At 37.8% G+C, this 18,925-nt stretch overlaps 2 protein-coding genes across 7 annotated transcripts in view; one reads left to right on the top strand and one right to left on the bottom strand.

Moving 5' to 3' along the window:
- Positions 1-4,630, bottom strand: part of ATXN7 (ataxin 7) — a 118,378-nt gene extending 113,748 nt beyond the window's left edge. For 3 of the 4 annotated variants that reach the window (XM_039359863.1, XM_039359862.1, XM_039359867.1), the window contains exon 1: positions 4,245-4,378. The gene's annotated coding sequence lies outside the window, so the exon portion shown is untranslated. Of the gene's footprint in view, positions 1-4,244; positions 4,379-4,498 lie in introns of those variants that run through there. The other variant, XM_039359865.1, reaches the window with a different exon arrangement.
- On the top strand, positions 4,055-18,712 carry THOC7 (THO complex 7). 3 transcript variants are annotated; one of them, XM_039359868.1, is made up of 9 exons: positions 4,055-4,641; positions 7,630-7,747; positions 10,265-10,392; positions 11,541-11,627; positions 15,391-15,448; positions 16,445-16,511; positions 16,600-16,669; positions 17,480-17,569; positions 18,445-18,712. In XM_039359868.1, exons 1-8 carry the CDS (start codon positions 4,107-4,109, stop codon positions 17,545-17,547), a joined length of 1,131 nt encoding a protein of 376 aa, XP_039215802.1. In that variant the 5' UTR covers positions 4,055-4,106; the 3' UTR covers positions 17,548-17,569; positions 18,445-18,712. The 3 variants fall into 3 exon arrangements, with proteins under 3 accessions (XP_039215802.1, XP_039215804.1, XP_039215803.1); XM_039359870.1 differs by lacking the exon at positions 4,055-4,641 and adding an exon at positions 4,736-4,756; XM_039359869.1 differs by lacking the exon at positions 4,055-4,641 and adding an exon at positions 5,230-5,351.
- Positions 18,713-18,925: the final 213 nt, after the last annotated feature.

The following is an 18,925-nucleotide window of genomic DNA, read 5'->3' as shown; positions in this document are numbered from 1 at the left end:
ATATAAAAATACTGATTGTGGTTAAGTATACGAACCTTAAATGTATGTTCAACTAATACTAACCTGTGGGAGTGGGTTATAGCCCATATAAGCTAATGCCAGGATAATAGATGTTTATGGCATCAGAAGAGTCTTTTTTGTTTTGCTACTATTAATTAACATCATATGCCCCAATAAATGGTTATAATAGAGACAATTACAATGTAAGGAAAGGTAAAAGGCCACATTTTGCCAAGTTTACAGCATGTGTTATAATTAAATGGTAATCCAGTTCTGTGTTGGCTATTCCAAATTATTTATTTATGTTAAAAACAGAGTACAAGAAAGAATCAATGGAATTTGTCCCACAAATAATCATGCAAAGCAATCTTAAATAAGCTCAACTATATTCTCTATAGTAAATTGTGTAAGGATTACTACATGACCGAATATCACTTCTCCTATTGGCTTCAGAGAATGGATTTTGTGTCTTGTTGACAATTATACGCATTAGCTGTGCAGCAGAGCTTCAGATTCAAAGGCAAAGTGGTGCTTTGGAGTGTGTGGAGCAAGCAAATAGCACCTGTCTACAACCTCTTAAACCCAACACATCTGTTTCCAGGATCATACTGCAGTTGTGTAGAGTTGCGTGAGATTCCAGAGAAATGCGCAGCTATTTTAAGGAGTTGTAGGTAGGTGAAAACATTCATCCTCCTGTATAGTTTGAAATACCTTTTTGGCTTTGAATCTAAAGAACTGTTCAGTCCCATAAAACCAACATAGAAAACAAATATATTCAATTTTGTCATAGTCACCATTCCCAGAAGTAGCATGTAGATATGATAGCAATTACACTTGGTGGTGGTGGTGGTAAAGAGAATAAGACAACAATTCAGGCACTTTTCTCTGAACAATCTATTAAGAGGGAAAATGCAGCCCTAGTTCTACTGAACTCACATTGCCATAATTATCCAGTATCACAGAATAATAATGGCTGCATTCAGGAATCCAAAAGAGAGCTGGACAGAATTCTGGTTACAGGCACTGCTTTTTTTTTTTTTTTAAATGAAAATCTTCTGATACACCACATGGAGCTTAGAAAAAACACAAACTTAAGAGTTAAGAACACTCTGACAGTATTTATTTTCAATAGCAAACTGAATAAAAATCATAGCACTCCTTTATAGAAATGAACAGTATACCAGGTTAATACAATTTTTCCTCAACAGAATGATTTAAAGATAGCAACATAAAAGACTCCTTTTGCTGCTACTGGTAAAAATAGGCTATAAGAAATGCTTTCCCATTTCTGGACTGAAGGCCTCCAGCTTATGACCTAATAGCATTCTAAACGTTTAACCTGTGAACAAGGTACTAGAGAGACAGAACTGGCTTCATCTTAAATTGCATTTCCTGAGTTTCATCAGAAGTTATTCTCAGGATCCAAATCTATGATTATACAACTTCACATTTAAAGTGGGGCAAATTGCAAATTACTGCATCTTCATGATTTCTTACTCAATATACAGCACATTATAATAATTCTTGAAAGTTCCAATATAAACACATTGAAAAGAAATACAAATCTGTGAAAAAATTGTTGAAAAAACTGCTCATGTTATTATTTTACTATTGATGCTTAAAAACCAGGAATCGTGAATGAAATGTCCGTTGTTTCAAATGTTGAGATATTTCCTTGAAAGAAAATAGATTCCCACTTATGATTACTGAAAGCTTGCAGTTCCATAGGTCTATAGCTTCTCACTATTATCCCTGTAATTTTCAACATACAGTTCTTAGATCAGTGGTTCTCAACCTTTCTAATGCCGCGACCCCATAATACAGTTCCCCATGTTGTGGTGACCCCCCAACCACTTATACATCACCGGGTGCCAGGGGCATGGCCAAAGAAAAGGGGGAAAATGGCGGACAGCCTTGTTTGGCGACCCCCGTGAAATGGTCGTTCGACCCCAAATGGGGTCTCGACCCACAGGTTGAGAACCACTGTCTTAGATAGTTCCAAAACTCCCTTTTCTTTTTCTTTTTAAAAAATTCAATACATTTCTAATATTTTGTCTTTCACTTTCTTCCTGCACCACAGGTGGAAGTTTGACTGGGTTCAAAAGCAATTCTGAAGAACAAGGCAGGCATAAGAACAAGAATAAACAATTGCTTCTGCCTCTTTGCCTGACTTTTCCCAGCATGAACACTATTCTTCACTCTACTATCAACAGCTGATACTTAAATTGTCAGGAAAACAGAAACAACATAAATAGAAAAATAGTTATGCTTCCAAAACCTCCTCATACTTCCTAACCCACTGCAGACTCTACGACAGGTCCCATTCTGGATTAACTACTGGATATACAATTAAATAACAAATATTTAGAATTTTTAATCTGATATACAAGGACCTCCTTATAAATGAATTGTGGAATCCATTCATATCTCTATTTTTCAATAGCGCTTACAAAGAAAAAAAAGAATTCAATGGGATGAGTCATAATATTCTTCAAGTTTAATATGACCTGACTCTCCTTATTATGAATACTATAAAGGAAACATAATTTTTTATCGAATACTCCCTCTTATTTAAAGTAGTCTCCTTGGAGGTAAGTGAATTCTGTGAATTCATGGACAAGTCCACTCTTGATAATAAATTGCCGCCATTTCCTTTCAGGATTTTTTAAAAACTTTGCAGTTTAGTCTAAAGCTCTTCAGATTACAAGATGGTCTCCCATCCAGTTGCAAATAATTTCTGACACTAGCTTAGCTTTTTCTCATTCAGCTACCTGCTATGATCTTACTGTTTTGTTTTACCAATTATAGTACTTCAACAAAAGCAACTATGGCCAGTGAAACATATGTAACAAATTGCAAAGGACAACAATAATAAGTAAAACACTATCAAAGATATGAAAATTACTGAGGCATTGTAACATTTAATCCACTTACTGTATAAGAGTTACCAAGTGGATCCTGTCAAGAGGTTTACATTCATGATGTTTACAATGGTACAACAGAAACAATCAAATCAAACAATAGTAGAAACGGTAGACTAGATGTTTCAAAGACAAAATAATAGAAGTGATTTCAGAGAAGGAAAAGGAAGTAAATCCAGTGTCTAGAAATGTAAGGAAATTCACAATGGAAATTATCAAAGAAAACAAAACATAACGATGGGAAAAAATAGAAGCAATAAGTTAAACAGAATGTTACAGACACTACAAGGAGAAATTTCAGCAAGCAGATTAGTGTACTAAAAATCACAGAATCATAGGATTGGAACAGACCTCAGAGATCTTCTAGTACAGCCCCCTACCCAACACATAAAGGGGTTTCTTGCAGTGATGAAAAAGAAGAGGGCATGGATGTGCAATGGAAGAAATGAAGGGAAAGCAATGGCAGCAACACAATTGAAGTATTTATAGTGTATGTGTGTTTCTGTTATTAGTGCGGGAATACCACCAGTAAAAGAACACAGGCACAACTGTAAACATAAATAGCAAAGCTGAAAACATATATATGGGGAAAACACATGAAATGATGTGGTTCCAAGAAAAGTTATACCATAAGCTTTTCAAAGAAATCAAGAGAGGATAGACAAGGAAAGTTGTATTTAGGTTAATGGTGCAGTAGCAAAAGCGGCAAATTTCATTAGGAGACTATCAATGATGGCAATGCTACTATTGGCAATAGCAGGGTCCGTATCAGCGACAGATACTAAAATCGATAAGAGAAGGCTGGAGAGATGGAAGCGATAAGCAGTCAATGACGACGACATGGCAATGAGGATGTTGATGGCAGAAGCTTCACAGCAATGGTGCCAGTTATAAAGGGCATCATGATAGGGATGGCTGCACGATGTGCCGGATTGCAGCAATGGCAGTTATCAGCCGCCGCTGCCACTACTGTGCAATGTTACCCATGGAAAGGAAAAGTGACCCACAATGGTACAGCAACTGAAGAGAGATGAAAGAATACTAAATAAATAGCTGCGGAGGAAAATAAGAGCAGAACAATGAGACTCAGGGAAGTCACGTAGCAGCATTTTGACACTGGCAGCCAAGAAGAGCACATGTGGTACAGGTGGTGCCCAAAATGGTCAGCAGGACAGAGCACACAGCATGGCAGCCCCAGGGAGACTGAGCAAAGGTCACCAAAGGTTACAGGGCCAGTGGCCAAGGCAGGCCTCCCCCGCACACCTGGGCAGGGGGGAGGAGCCTTGTCCCCTCACCTGCCACCCTCCCCGGTTTTGTCCTCACCTGGTGAGGAAGGCGCCCTGCTGGAGTGGGGAGGCCTGGCCCAGAGGAGCGGGACTCACTGGGCGGACTTCTGCAGCCCGGCTGCCGCCCGGGCTCGCCTGCCTTGCCAACCTCGGCCGCCTTCCCTCTTTTTTGCCCCCAACTTGTCTCGGCCCGGCGAGCTTCAGGCCCCAACCGTCGCCGCCGCCGCCGCCGCCACCGACGACGACGACGACGACGCCACCACCTCCTCCCCCTCCATGGCTACCGCTCACCCGGCTGCCGCTGCTGCATTGTGGGAAGCGGCCGTCTGAGTCTGATCCACCTCACTCGCCGACGCCGCCGCCCAGACCGGCTCCTGCAGCAGGAGCAACCGCTGCCGCCGCCGCCGCCGCCGCCATGGGAGCTGTAACCGACGGTGAGAGACGGAGTGACCCCCGGAGCCGGCCGCGACCTCCTTTGCCGCCTGCTCCCGCCCGCTTTTCCCGGACGGGCCCAGCTTGAGCGGCCCCGCCACCTTCCCCTCTTGGCCGGTAGGGCCTTTCCAACGCGGCTCGGCACTGCCTTAATCCTCAACCGTGGTGGTGGGGATGGGGGGGGGGCGGAGGGAGAAGGGGCTGGATTGGCTTTCTCTCGCCCCCAACCCTTCCCCGCCGGCTAAGCGGCCCGATTCCTCCCTGGCTAGTTTCTGCCTTGACGGAGGTCTCGCACACCTCGCCGTGGCAGAGGTTCCCTCGATCTCCCGAGCCATAGAAACGGCGGCCACGAGGGTCTGTTTGGGTTTGCGTTTTGCCTCCCGTGTTTTGCAAATTCAGCCGTGAGCTTAGTTTGGGGCTCGATGGCGGGACTTGCCCGGAAAATGGGGTCCAGTTAATTAAATACACCAAGGGAAAGCTTCGTTTAGGTGATGAAATCAGCCTATTTGGGGCTGGGGAGTCGGGCGGGGGGGTGGGTTTGAAATATGAATGAACGCTTACTTCTCTTGGTACGGCTAGGCTGCAGGAATAGGGACGATGGATGGTGGTGTTATTATTAAAATGTATTATTGGCTGTTGACCACCTCCAGTGGACTCTGGGCGGCGCAGAAAACTAAAACGACACAAAAGCAACTAAACAGAGCTAAAGCTGGTAAGCCCGCAGGCAACTCGGACTGTGCTGTAACAAATTTCACAAAACAACAGGAATCAGATAACAAACATCAAACATAACAAGTGTCATCAGAGCGATAGGTGGAAAACTAATCCCCAGTGCTAGGTGGTAATCTTGATTTTTTTTCTTCAGTTCACATCTCTGCTCTTACACATTTTTATACGATTCTTTTTTAATAATGACCTGTGTTCTGCCATGAGGGTATGTGGCATCTTTGGTGTTAAAGAGGCAAATGTTATATTGATTTCAGGTAAGTAATCTGCAACTTTAAAAATTAGGATTAGAAAAACCAGAAGGAGAAAAGGAAGGAGAAAGAATGTGTGTATGATGTTTCATATTCAACAAGTTGGGCTACAGAGGAGGTGATTCTAGATCAGGATTCCATAAAGTGGTCAATATCATCCTCAAAGATTTGATTGGGACTGTCAAAGAATCAATTATTATTATTGCTCATTGCACAGTCATCCAGATGTTTAGACTTGATTTGGCATTTTTATCTACCTATTGAGGCCTTCCTAAGGGCCTTGTTGTTATTTATAGTTCTGTTAATTAAAGTGGTATATATTAAAATATTTTTATATAATAAATGAACAATCTAAAATTTCAGGCAAGAGTCGATGACATGAAGAGTTTGGGGAACCCTGTTCGAGATCTTGGCATCCCAAGAAACTGGAACATACACTGCCATGCCTTGAGCTTTTATTCTTTACAACTTTCTTATAAATGGAAATGATACTTATTTATAGAGAACACTGGAATAGGGCAAAGGAATGTTATGCTTGCTGACCCAGTCCATAACTTGCACAAATTCTCAGAATTAGCCATTCAAATTGCTGGTTATTATCTATAAAGCCTTCATAGCTTATATCTGAGAGGGTCCCCAACTCCCAGACCACAGCCCATTACCGGGCCTTGAATCATTCAGAAGAGGGCCATGGAAGTGATGGGCAAGCAAGCATGCGCATCCCACTTGTGTGAACAACAGACACTCATGCCCTTTGCTCACGCAAATGGAGCTGTGCATGCACGCCCGCACTTGCCCACACTTGTGCAGAACCATTCCCCCCCCCCTGCCACTGATCCACAAAGCCAGGAAGGTTGGGGAATTCTGTCCTATGGGTCAGCTCAAAATTATTTTGAGGTGAGATGATCTCTATATCTCAAAAAAAGAAAGAAAATATCTGAAGAAAATCTCCCTGTCTATTACTTTTAGCACTCTGCATATGACCAGAGACTTAGTGTTTTTTTACTGCTTTTTTACCAATCATACAGACTGTACTGGATGTGTTAGCAGTTTGTCTTTACATACTAAGGCTGCACAAAATTAATGATTCTTCCTTATTCCTATTCTTCCTCCAGTTTTCTTGATCATTAATGTATTTTTTCTGCACAAGAATGTTAGTTGATAGCAAGACCTTGCCATACCCTATTTCCAGGCCCGGTTATATTTTCTTTAAAGATATCTTGATTTTCTGCACATAACTCTTGTTTTGCTCTTGTTTCTCATTGACGCCTTATTAACTTCCTGTTTTATTCCAATTGTACAGCTCCAATACTTTTATATAGTTTATTCTATTTTCAGGTTTTGTTCTTCTGTAGACATACCCCATGGATTTAAAGATTAACTGATCACTTTTTCCTCCTAATACTTGAAATTTATTTAGTGTATTTATATTTTGATGAACTTTTTTATAAAGTTGTAGTTAATTTTTAAATAATATACTGTAGTCTCCTTTTTTCTATATTGAAGGTTGCAACTCTGTGTCAAATTTTCTGTATGTAAGCCCATTGAACACACTATGTCTTTTTTTGAATAAGATTGTGAGACAGTTTGGTGTTGTGGTTAGGACACTGGACTAGGAGTAGAGACTTTGGGCCAGTCACTTTCTCTCAGCCCTGAGAAGGCAGTAGCAAACCACTTCCAAAAATGTCTAGAAAACTACATGGACTTCTCCATCTAGTCACTAGGAGTCAAGATTATCAAAAAAATCAAAACAGAATGATGTTATAAGTTCTCATAACTGATTATTCATATAATTAACAACTAATTAAATTGTTACAGTAAAATTCCAGTTCAGATAACAAGTTCCCCATGGAGGTCTCTGTTTTACACATCCTTATTATAAAGTGAGTCAGGGTCTTTTTGTAAGCTAACAATCCTCCATGACAATTTTTTAAGAAAAAAATCATTTTTAATGACAGGCTTCTATGACAAGTGATAATTTGTCTCATTGTAGAAATATTATTGCTATTTTAGATGAAGTTATTCGCAAGCGACTTTTGATTGATGGAGATGGTGCAGGGGATGACAGACGAATTAATTTGTTGGTGAAGAGTTTCATCAAGTGGTGCCATTCTGGATCTCAAGAAGAAGGGTATTTTGCTGTCTTTTATTTGTAAATCAAATGTGGAAACAGTTCATTCAACAGCAGTGCTATCTATAGCATATGTTCATTTTAACAGAAAATGGAATTTGTATCTAATGGCCTGTATCTGAAATGGTTTAACATATATATGAGTGAAAACAACATTTTATAACTTTGTAATACATATTTTGAAGTATATCTTTGGTAATATGGGGATTGCTTTGGTAATTAAAATGAATGGGTTTTATAGCAAGTGCTGAATAGTATGATACAGGCTAGCTAATATGTGCTGGGAAAATGCATTGATTTATAGTTCTAAGAAAAACAATAACAAATCATCAAATAAAGGAAAAACAAATAAATGGAAGCCATCGGATAAAATCAGTTTAATGAGAGGGATCTTGGGGATACTAGTGGATAATCAATTAAATATGAGTCAGCAGTGTGTGGCAACAGCCAAAAAAGCCAATGCAATCCTAAATTGCATTAACAGAGGGATTGAATCAAAATCACAGGAGGTACTACGTACCTTAGTACTTGGTAAGACCACACTTAGAATACTGCAAGCAGATTTGGTCACCACACTATAAAAAAGGTGTTGAGACTCTAGAAAGAGTGCAGAGAAGATCAACAAAGATGATTAGGGGCCTGGAGGCTAAAACATATGAAGAACGGTTGCAAGAACTGGGCATGGCTAGTCTAGTGAAGAGAAAGACCAGGGGTGACATGATAGCAGTGTTCCAATATTTGAGGGGCTGTTACAGAGAGGAGTGGGTCAATCTATTTTCCAAAGCACCCGAAGGCCAGACAAGGAACAATGGACAATGGATGGAAAATGATCAAGGAGAGTGTCAACCTAGAAATAGGGAGAAATTTTCTGACAGTGAGAACAATCAACCAATGGAACAGCTTGCCTTCAGAAGTTGTGGGTGCTTCATCATTGGAAGCTTTCAGGAGGAGACTGGACAGCCATTTGTCAGAAATAGTATAGGGTCTACCATGAGCAAGGGTTTGGATTAGATGACCTATAAGGTCCCTTCCAACTCTGTTATCCTGTATTCTGAAGTAAATCATTGCTATTTATTTGTTGTATACATTTTAAATACCTTCAGTTAAGACTGTTCTTTCAGTGCAGGATACCAGTTTCCTCACACTACACACTGTATGCTACATTATGAATATATAATTATATTATGGAACAATATTAAGGTTCTATCAGTTTTTTAGGTACCTCTGATAGTGAATGTAATATGAATTGGGATACTGCATTACTATTCTAATGGTTGTGCAATTGGATATGTGTGCTTTTGTAATGTTCTGATAAAATTTCCAAGAGCTACTTCCTCCACAATTTTTAAATTTACAAAAAAGAACATCAAAATCTCACAACATGATGAGATTTCAGTAGTAATTTTCACATTGTCTGTTGCCTTGGAGAAGCTAATGACAGCCATGGGCAAGAAGCAGTCACTACCAACTCCTGGTGAAGAGATTGATACTCTTCTAATATTTTTTCTAAACTGTTTTTTTTTTTCTTAAAATGAATGGAAATTTGATATGCTGGAAAACAAGGCATTCTTTTCTAATATTTGTATTTCTAATAATTCATCCAGGAATTATTATTAGATAGTTGTAGGCTAGTGGTTATGAGTGCTCGTGGTTTGTTTAAAAATGTGTCCGCTTGTCCAGAAAAATGTAAGAAAGCTTAGATGAAAAGTGAAATGTTTTCAAAGAAAAAACCAGGGAAATCCAGTTGCCACTTTGGAAATTGTGCCTTGGGGTTGGTGTGAGTTCTATGATCCATTTTGTTTTTTTTGGCTATATATGGCATTCTCAGAAGTTTATCCTATTGCCAACGTTCAAAAGCATCAATAATATGCCAATAGAAAAGAATAATTGTAGCTCAGGATTGAACTACAAGGTTCTTGTTGCTCTCTGAGCTTGGTTGTTTTCTTGCAGACATTTCATAACCAAATTAGGTAACATCATCAGTGCCAGTTTAGAATGGAGCTTGTTCTCATTTTATATACCGGTACTAAGGGATTGAGTGTTAGTGGTCTTGGTTCTTCCTTGATTGGCTATAGCTTACTGTTAGCTTGTGTGCTTTCTGTTAGCTTGTTTGAGTTGGTAGTTCCTAAGATCTACATGCCATTCAAAAGAGACAGTCAAACAAAACCAAAACACCTCCTCACTAGCAATCCACACCCAAATGAGCAGAGATTAACACTAAGATTAACATTGGATCAACAACCAAGAAGCAAACAATACCTCAATCAAGGAACTACAAGCAAAGATTGCACACTCTATTAAGTCTCCTTTTTTGATACTGGCATACAACCTGATTTCTTTCAGTCTGTTGGCCACAAGGTCATTCTTCAGATTTGTTGGCATAATTTGTTTAGAACCTTTAGTGAAAACAAAAATAAATCTACTTTATTTTAACTTGTTTCAAGTTGTATCTAGGATAGTGCCTTTGAGAATTGTTGATTAGCTACTAATGCCATATGTTCTTTCTCTGGTGTTTAGCTATACTCAGTATCAGCGCATGCTCAGCACTCTTTCACAATGTGAATTTTCAATGGGAAAAACTCTACTAGTATACGACATGAATCTCAGAGAAATGGAGAACTATGAAAAAATCTACAACGATATAGGTAATCATTTTTTTTCTTGATTATTAGTGTCAAATGTAAACTTCTTTAAAAAAAGGAATTGTTTCAAATCAGGTATAAAAAGGATTTCGAAGTTGAAATATTCTAATTGTAATCATCCTCTTCTGAACGCTTGTTCAGGTTGAGATGCTTTTAATTACATATTGGAACAGTCCAGCCTCTTCTTATTGGTACAATAGAATGTTTTAACTGCCATAGGTGTAATTCTTTCTTAAAATTGTTCTTGAGGATAAGATGGATTTATTTCTATCTTGCAAACTGAAAGCTAGGTGCTAAAGGCAACCTTTTTGCCGTTGTTTGGAACCTAGAAAGTTCATGTGGAAATAATGTTCAGGTTGTTACAAAGAAAGTTTGTACACTTTTTAAATTCAGTTCTTATCTAGTAGATTTTAATTTATCTGTCATTAGAGATGATACAATATCAATTTTTACTAGCTTAGGCTAGCACGTTAGCTGTGATACTGTCTGGTCATCATTAGCTATAATTAAATAACTTTCTATTTGGTCTACTACAGTATTTTGTGGGAACTGCTTTTAAAAATATTCTGGAAACTTCAGATAATTGACTGAGTAATAACTTATCATGTCAGAATTTCAAGACCTTCACTGGTTCCCAGTCCATCTCTTAGCTCAAAATGTTGCCTTGATGTTAGAAGTGGTAGCTGCACTGATCTCACTTTTGTGAAAGCAGTATTTTTTTTAGTACTGGTCTTTTGAATTGTTCCATTTTAATTAATTTTGCCTTTGTTACTGTTCTATAGTTTTTAATACATTTTATTGGTTCATTGTAAATAGTTTAATTTGTTTTCATAGTGAGCTATCCAAGGCTGTGATTACAGACTGATAAACATTTATATTATGCCTAATCAACCTTAGAACCAGATTCTTGTAATTACATTTTTATAGAAATACTAGCTTCAACACACACATACATCACAGACAAACATTCTGAGTATTTTGGCAGTAATTACAATATCAGAAAATGCAATGTATTTTAACTTCTTGATCTGTTTAAAGTTGTGGAGATGAAAATCAATTTGGGTAATGTTGCTGCATACTGATTGGTGTAATTTTTATAGTTCAGTAATATTATGTCATTAATTTTATTTATTTATTTATTTATTTGGAAGAAAACAGCATAGCTGCAGCTCATGAAAAAATTGCTGAGTGCAAAAAGCAAATTCTTCAAGCGAAAAGGATACGAAAAAACCGCCAAGGTAAGGTTTATTTTGCAGTTGACAACTGTATTTATTTATTAAATTTATATGCCCCCCCATCTCACTGTTGAAGCAACTCTGGGCAACTTACAAAATGATAAAAAAGATAATATAGCAATAGCATTTAGGGTTATATACCGCCTGATAGCGCTTTCCAGCACTTTTTGGGCGGGCAGTCTGCAATGTAGAAGCATTTTTGCTTATTGCACCCAACAATCTGGGTTTTCAATTTATCAATTTCAAAATGATGGTAGGGTGAGTCAACTTTGAGCCCCCATCAGGCTCGAACTTCAGGTGTGGGCAGAATTTGCCTGAGATATTGCACTTTAATTACTATGCCACCAGTATATAAAAACAATTAAAATTGACAAGAATTAAATAGAAACTAAAAACGAAGAGAACGGGTAGCACAGAGAGAGTGGGATCTTCTCTCTATCACATCAATCGTCCCTCACGTAGAGCACCTCTGTTGGGGCACCAGGCCAGCTGGTAGAGCCAGGTTTTAAGATCCTTCCAGAAGGCCAAGAAGGAGGGAGCAGATTTCACCTCTGGCGATCAAGTGTTCCACAGCAGAAATTAGTAGTAGTAGTAGTAGTAGTAGTAGTAGTAGTAGTAGTAGTAGTAGTAATAATAATACAAAGTCAAAATTGAGAAGACAGCAAAAGACAGTAAGTGCCGCCTATGCAAAGAAGCTGAAGAAACAGTGGACCACCTGGTAAGCTGTTGCAAGAAGATTGCACAGACTGACTACAAGCAGCGGCATGACAAAGTAGCAACAATGGTACATTGGAAGATCTGCAAAAAATATCATTTGCCTGTAAGCAAAAACTGGTGGGATCATAAAATAGAGAAAGTCATAGAAAATGATAAAATTAAACTGCTCTGGGACTTCAGAATTCAAACAGACAAGCACCTGCAACATAACACCCCAGACTTAACAATTGTCTATAAGAAAGACAAAAAAGTCTGGATAGTGGACGTGGCAGTGCCTGGAGACAGCAGAATAGAAGAGAAAGAACTGGAGAAGATAACAAAATACAAAGACCTACAAATAGAAATAGAAAGACTGTGGCAAAAGCAAGCAAGGGTAGTACCAATAGTAATAGGCTCCTTGGGTGCAATCCCAAAACAACTGGAGCACCACTTGAACACCATTGGCATTGACAAATTCGCTATTAGTCAATTGCAAAAGGCGGCCTTATTAGGAACTGCTTCCATCCTGCGACGATATCTGTAATACCATCAAACATCCACTTCTGCCTATCCCAGGTCCTGGGTAAGGACTCAATAGGTAGACAAAATGCCAAATCCAGTCTGAATATCTGGCTGACTATGCGATGATCAATAATATAATAAAGTCAAAATTGAGAAGACAGCAACAGACAGTAAGTCCCGCCTATGCAAAGAAGCTGAAGAAACAGTGGACCACCTGGTAAGCTGTTGCAAGAAGATTGCACAGACTGACTACAAGCAGCGGCATGACAAAGTAGCAACAATGGTACATTGGAAGATCTGCAAAAAATATCATTTGCCTATAAGCAAAAACTGGTGGGATCATAAAATAGAGAAAGTCATAGAAAATGATAAAATTAAACTGCTCTGGGACTTCAGAATTCAAACAGACAAGCACCTGCAACATAACACCCCAGACTTAACAATTGTCGATAAGAAAGACAAAAAAGTCTGGATAGTGGACGTGGCAGTGCCTGGAGACAGCAGAATAGAAGAGAAAGAACTGGAGAAGATAACAAAATACAAAGACCTACAAATAGAAATAGAAAGACTGGCAAAAGCAAGCAAGGGTAGTACCAATAGTCATAGGCTCCTTGGGTGCAATCCCAAAACAACTGGAGCACCACTTGAACACCATTGGCATTGACAAATTCGCTATTAGTCAATTGCAAAAGGCGGCTTTACTAGGAACTGCTTCCATCCTGCGACGATATCTGTAATACCATCAAACATCCACATCTGCCTATCCCAGGTCCTGGGTAAGGACTCGATAGGTAGACAAAATGCCAAATCCAGTCTGAACATCTGGCTGACTGTGCGATGATCCATAATAAAGTTGGAAGGGACCTTGGAGGTCATCTAGTCCAACCCCCTTCTCAGGCAGGAAACCCTATATCATTTCGGACAAATGGTTGTCCAGTCTCTTCTTAAAAACTTCCAATGTTGGAGCATTCATGGCTTCTGGAGGCAGGTTGTTCCACTGGTTAATTGTTCTAATTGTCAGGAAGTTTCTCCTTAGTTCTAGGTTGTTTCTCCTCTTGATTAGTTTCTTGTCCTGCCTTCAGGCGCCTTGGAGAATATCTTGATTCCCTCTTCTTCGTGGCAGCCTCTGAGATATTGAATTCTTCCTAGACTATGATGTATAGATAAGTTTGTTTTGGACTTTCACTTTCAAGAGATTCTAGGTATGCTCAAAGAGATATGTGACTTTGGAGTGTATACCTTTAGTTAGATTCTGAATCTTTTGGAGAACTTATTGCGATATAAAGATCTCTAAAGAATTTGTTTGGTCAGAGATTACTGAAATTAATAATCCTTCTTTTTAGCAGTCCTCTTAAAAGCTTTAGTGAGGCCTTTGCTTAAAAATTGTGGATCTATCCTATCTTAATAATTGTTGATAGTGTTTTATTACTCCATATTTCACCAGGCTGATCGGGAGTGCAACTCCAGGAACTCTTAGATGAAATCTTGATATATATTTTTTTGTTTAGATATGGTGATGGTAAGGACATCGTTTTGGTATCCAAAAGAGGATAGATTATGACCCCATTGACATGCTTTAATCTCTCAGTGGCTTTTCTATATAGTATCTTGTTGGAATGCTTGTGAGAGCAAAGGGGAAGGGGTATAGATGCTATTTTGATATTTTCATTACTATTTCTTCAAGTGCTATTTAGAAAACAATAGTTTGAGATATCTACTCGATTCCTTAGGAGCTCTTTTAGCTTGTCTCCCACATTATTCAAGGTTTCTATGAAATTTTTCGGGAAGTTCATACAAGAAGGTTGGCTGTCACCTAAACTTTTGAATATCCCCATTATATAAGCAACAGTTACTGGTAGAACAGGGTTAAAGCAACGGGTGGAAACTAATCAAGGAGAGAAGCAACCTAGAACTAAGGAGAAACTTCCTGACAGTGAGAATAATTAATCAGTGGAACAGCTTGCCTCCAGAAGCAGTAAATACTCCAACACTGGAAGTTTTTAAGAAGAGACTGGACAGCCATTTGTCCGAAATGGTGTAGAGTTTCCTGCCCGAGCAGGGGGTTGGACTAGATGACCTCCAAGGTCCCTTCCACCTTTACTACTATTATTATTATTATTATAAATGACAAAATTAAAAAAAAATCCCTTTACTGAGGAATTTTTCAAGAGAGGAATTCCTTAAAAGAGAGTAAAAATTCATCTTCTGAGCAATTTTACTCTCTTTTAAGGATCTGATTTGTCTCTTGGATCTACCATTGATGCTGCAGGTCTATGTAACATAAGTAAAAAGGAAGTTTTTTTGCCAGTTTTTGCTGATTAAACCTTTTTGAGATTATCTAATTACTGTTACATTGTTTTCCTTTTGTTTTATTATATTGTTTATAATTTATAATAAAAATAGAACAAGAAAAAGAAAGGACTATGTTTCAAATTTGAGTTCTGCACACTAAATAAAATACACACTTTAAAAATTATTTGAATTATAAATGTCATACTTTGTGGTATTGGAACAATATGGGATATGATCCATATTTTATTCTTTTCAGAATATGATAGCTTGGCTAAGTTAATACAGAAACATCCAGATAGACATGAAACACTGAAGTAAGTATGAAATGAACTCAAGTAGCAAATACATTACAGAGTACCGCTATTAAATAATAATGGCAAAATAATTTATATGTCCATCATCAATATTATTTGTTAAGTGAGTTTTACCCCCATTTTACGACATTTCTTGCCACAGTTGTTAAATGAATCACTGCAGTTGTGAAATTAGTAACACAATTGTTAAGTGAATCTGGTTTCCCCATTGATCTCTAGTCAAACAGTCACAAAATGTGATCACATGACCTTAGGACCCTGCAACCATCATAAATGTGAGTTAGTTGCCAAGCATCTGAGTTTTGATCATGTGACCATGGGGATGCTGCAATGGTCATAAGTATGAAAAGTTCATAAATCACTTTTTTCAGTGCCTTTGTAACTTTGAACATTCTGTTGAACAACTGTTTTAAATCAAGGACTTCCTGTACAGGGGCTGGTAGTATGCCAATGAACAGTATGTACTCCTGTTTTTGAAAACATAACAGAAACTGAAGTATGGATTAGTTTTGCTAATCTTGAAAAATGGGCTTTTCGTTGAGTTCATTTCCCGGCACAATTGAAAGTGCTACTTTAATATTTTGAGCTTTCAATGAATATTTCAAATAAATTGCTTTTGCGCAAGCCTGAATTACAATAATCTTTATGGATTCTTTTGCCATTAAAGGTGAGATGAGGTATCCTGAGCTGAGTAATCTGTCTTTGGAATAGTTCCCCCCCCCCAGGTTTCTAGAAGAAAATTAGACAGGTTGCTTTCTCTCCAATGCCTTTTTATTTGTGCAGACATTTTCATACTTGGTTTATGGAGTTTTACTGCCGAAAGTCTGCTCTATCTGGTTCAGATTCTGTTAATTGGTTTAAATTAGAATTTCATTATTATTTGCAAATGAGCTACTTAGGGGATTTTGAACAGTTAACGTGTTCAGTATAAACGATTAAAATAAAACGAGTGAAGGTACTATGCGTTAAATGACAATGCACTTAATATGTTCTCAGGCAGTTGGAAGCTCTGGGGAAAGAACTGCAGCATCTGTCTCATATCAAAGAAAGTGTTGAAGACAAAGTAAGTTTGTCTGATAAGCTTATTGATTCAGAATAGAGTCTTTTTAAGAAGCCCATATTCTTCAGTATATTTCCTTTCTGTGCTTCAGCTGGAGTTGAGACGAAAGCAATTTCATGTTCTTCTGAGCACCATCCACGAGCTTCAGCAAACACTGGAAAGTAAGTTATGCTGGTACCGTATATAAGAATATGATCATTTTCCACAGCTTCCCTCCCTTTTATCTAGCTGCTTGACTCTCCAAATTTTCATTGACTTAGAGATATTCAGGGCAGCTTTATTAAATGTCGAGTTCTGAATTCTGCCCTCAACTTACCTTATGTTGTCTTATTCTTTATAGTTGGTCTTTAAGTTGTGACTATAATTGAGTTCCACAGTTATGATTGTAGGTCATGATGGTGATAAAACTATGTGACTGGACCCGATTTTATGTTCTTTTTTGTAGTAGTCATTAAACAAATGCCCAGTTACTTCCCAGTTACTACACCACACAGCAAACAAAGGATTTGCTTAATGACCACAGCAATTGCTTAACAATTCTGACATTTTTTTTGTTTAATTAATTCTTTTATTATTTATTTATTCAATTTCTATAGCCACCCAGTGTCATTTGCTGAGAAGGGCAGCTATAGAAATCGAATGAATGAATGAATGAATGAATGAATGAATGAATGAATGACATAATCATTAAACAACTACTGTGGTCATTTGGGCCAGTTGCCTTTGCAGTCAAAATGTGGTCGTGTGGCTCTGGAACTTCAAAACCGGGTCGTAAGTCTCTTTTGGGGGAGTCTTTCTTAAGCAACTGTTAGTAAACGAAGCAAACTAAGCAGTATTGAACTATGCAGAATGAAAAACAATAAGGTTGGAGAGCCCAGGAGAAATGGGCAATGTTTTTCCTATCAGTGTCTCTACATACATGTAATATTAGTATTTTTTAAAAAAGAAATTTTATTTTGCATATATTTCAGATGATGAGAAGCTTTCAGAAGCTGAAGAATCATCAGATGCTCCAATGGAAGCAGAAGATAAACAATAGATGTGTATAGCTCAGAAATCTGGTAATTCATTTTCTTGAAGATGATTAATAACTATATTATGTTTTTTACCTGAATGAACTTCCACACTTATGTACAATAAATACTTGAAATTACACAATAAAGTAATTTAGTCTTGGGTTTATTTTCTGGAATTAAGCTGCCAATTATATGGGTTATATAGTGGGATATTACATTGAAACAAACATCAGAGATAATTTAAAATTCTAGTAATAGGCAAGTGAATATTCTGAATCCAGAACTTAATACACTGAAAATGTGACTTGTATAATATTAATATTATATTATATTAATCTTACATTAATATTTGTTATCTCAGATTATTAACAACAACACATACATGGAAACATATTTATTTAAAATGTATTATTTTGTAGTCCTTAAGAGATCATCCAAAGCAGTTTAGATTATTATGATTCCCAAAAATTTACATTATTGCAATTCTGCATTTCTCAGAGCCATTGGTTACGCTGATTTTTTTCAATGCTACTATCCAAGAGGTTAATTAGTGATCGAGTCACTTAAGAGATCTGTGTTGCTTTGTTTTTCCAAAAAAATAAAAATAAAAAATAGAAGCAATTTATAGTGTCAGCTTCATGTAATAGAGGCTTATCTCAGTCTTCCTTAGTCAAATCTTTGTATTGTTCAGGCACTTATTTTATCTTTTTTTGTTTTGAGAGGTACTTTCCCCATAATAGAACGTAAGGTGGGAGGTCATAAAACCTCCTGGCCAGTCAATATTTTGTGTAGGAGTTCCAGATTTGGTGTCTGCAAGCAGCTCATCCTCAGAGTAGTTGTCTGCCCATTCTTTTGCAATTCACAGGAGGGGAAAGGAGAGAATTACAAAGCAAAACATAATTCCTTGCCTTTGTCTCTAGTGTGATCTGTATTAAGGAACAGGAGCTTGAACCACGACCACTGCCACCACCAGGACCATTGATACCACCAAAATAAATCCTCCTGTGGATTGAAGGATTTTCAGTTGCAAGTCTGAGAATCAATTGGCTGGGCTAAGTAGAATGACCAAACTGCAGCATTCTAAATGCCGGCATGTGCCATCCCAACTATAGGTCAAGAATTAAGATTTCCATGTATTGTCAGTTCAAACTACTGTATATTAAAAATGGACGGGCATTTGTGATGATATTTGTGTTTCATTTCATTCATTTCTTTATCTACTTTTAGGACTTGTGTGCAGAACAGATCACACTTTAGGTCATACTAATGCAAAAAAAAATATTGAAAATTCAAAAGAGTTCACAAACTTTTGAACATCATTGTGTATCTATTAGGATATTTCCCAAGTGAGGAAGTCAGAGAGAATGTCATATCTTGCATAACCCAAAGGCATCCTAGATT

The sequence above is a fragment of the Crotalus tigris genome, unplaced genomic scaffold, assembly GCF_016545835.1.
Source record: "Crotalus tigris isolate CLP2741 ecotype Arizona unplaced genomic scaffold, ASM1654583v1 scf7180000019139.288180, whole genome shotgun sequence".
Taxonomy (NCBI): Eukaryota; Metazoa; Chordata; class Lepidosauria; order Squamata; family Viperidae; genus Crotalus; species Crotalus tigris.
Note: the sequence above shows the minus strand (reverse complement) of the source record. Positions and strands in the feature narration are given on the sequence as shown.

Coding starts and splice junctions, on each gene's coding strand:
- THOC7 (XM_039359868.1), top strand. CDS start 4,107: ATGGCAGCCCCAGGGAGACTGAGCAAAGGTCACCAAAGGTTACAGGGC. Junction 16,512..16,599: donor AAGAAAGTGTTGAAGACAAA/GTAAGTTTGTCT, acceptor TCTGTGCTTCAG/CTGGAGTTGAGACGAAAGCA. Junction 16,670..17,479: donor GCTTCAGCAAACACTGGAAA/GTAAGTTATGCT, acceptor CATATATTTCAG/ATGATGAGAAGCTTTCAGAA.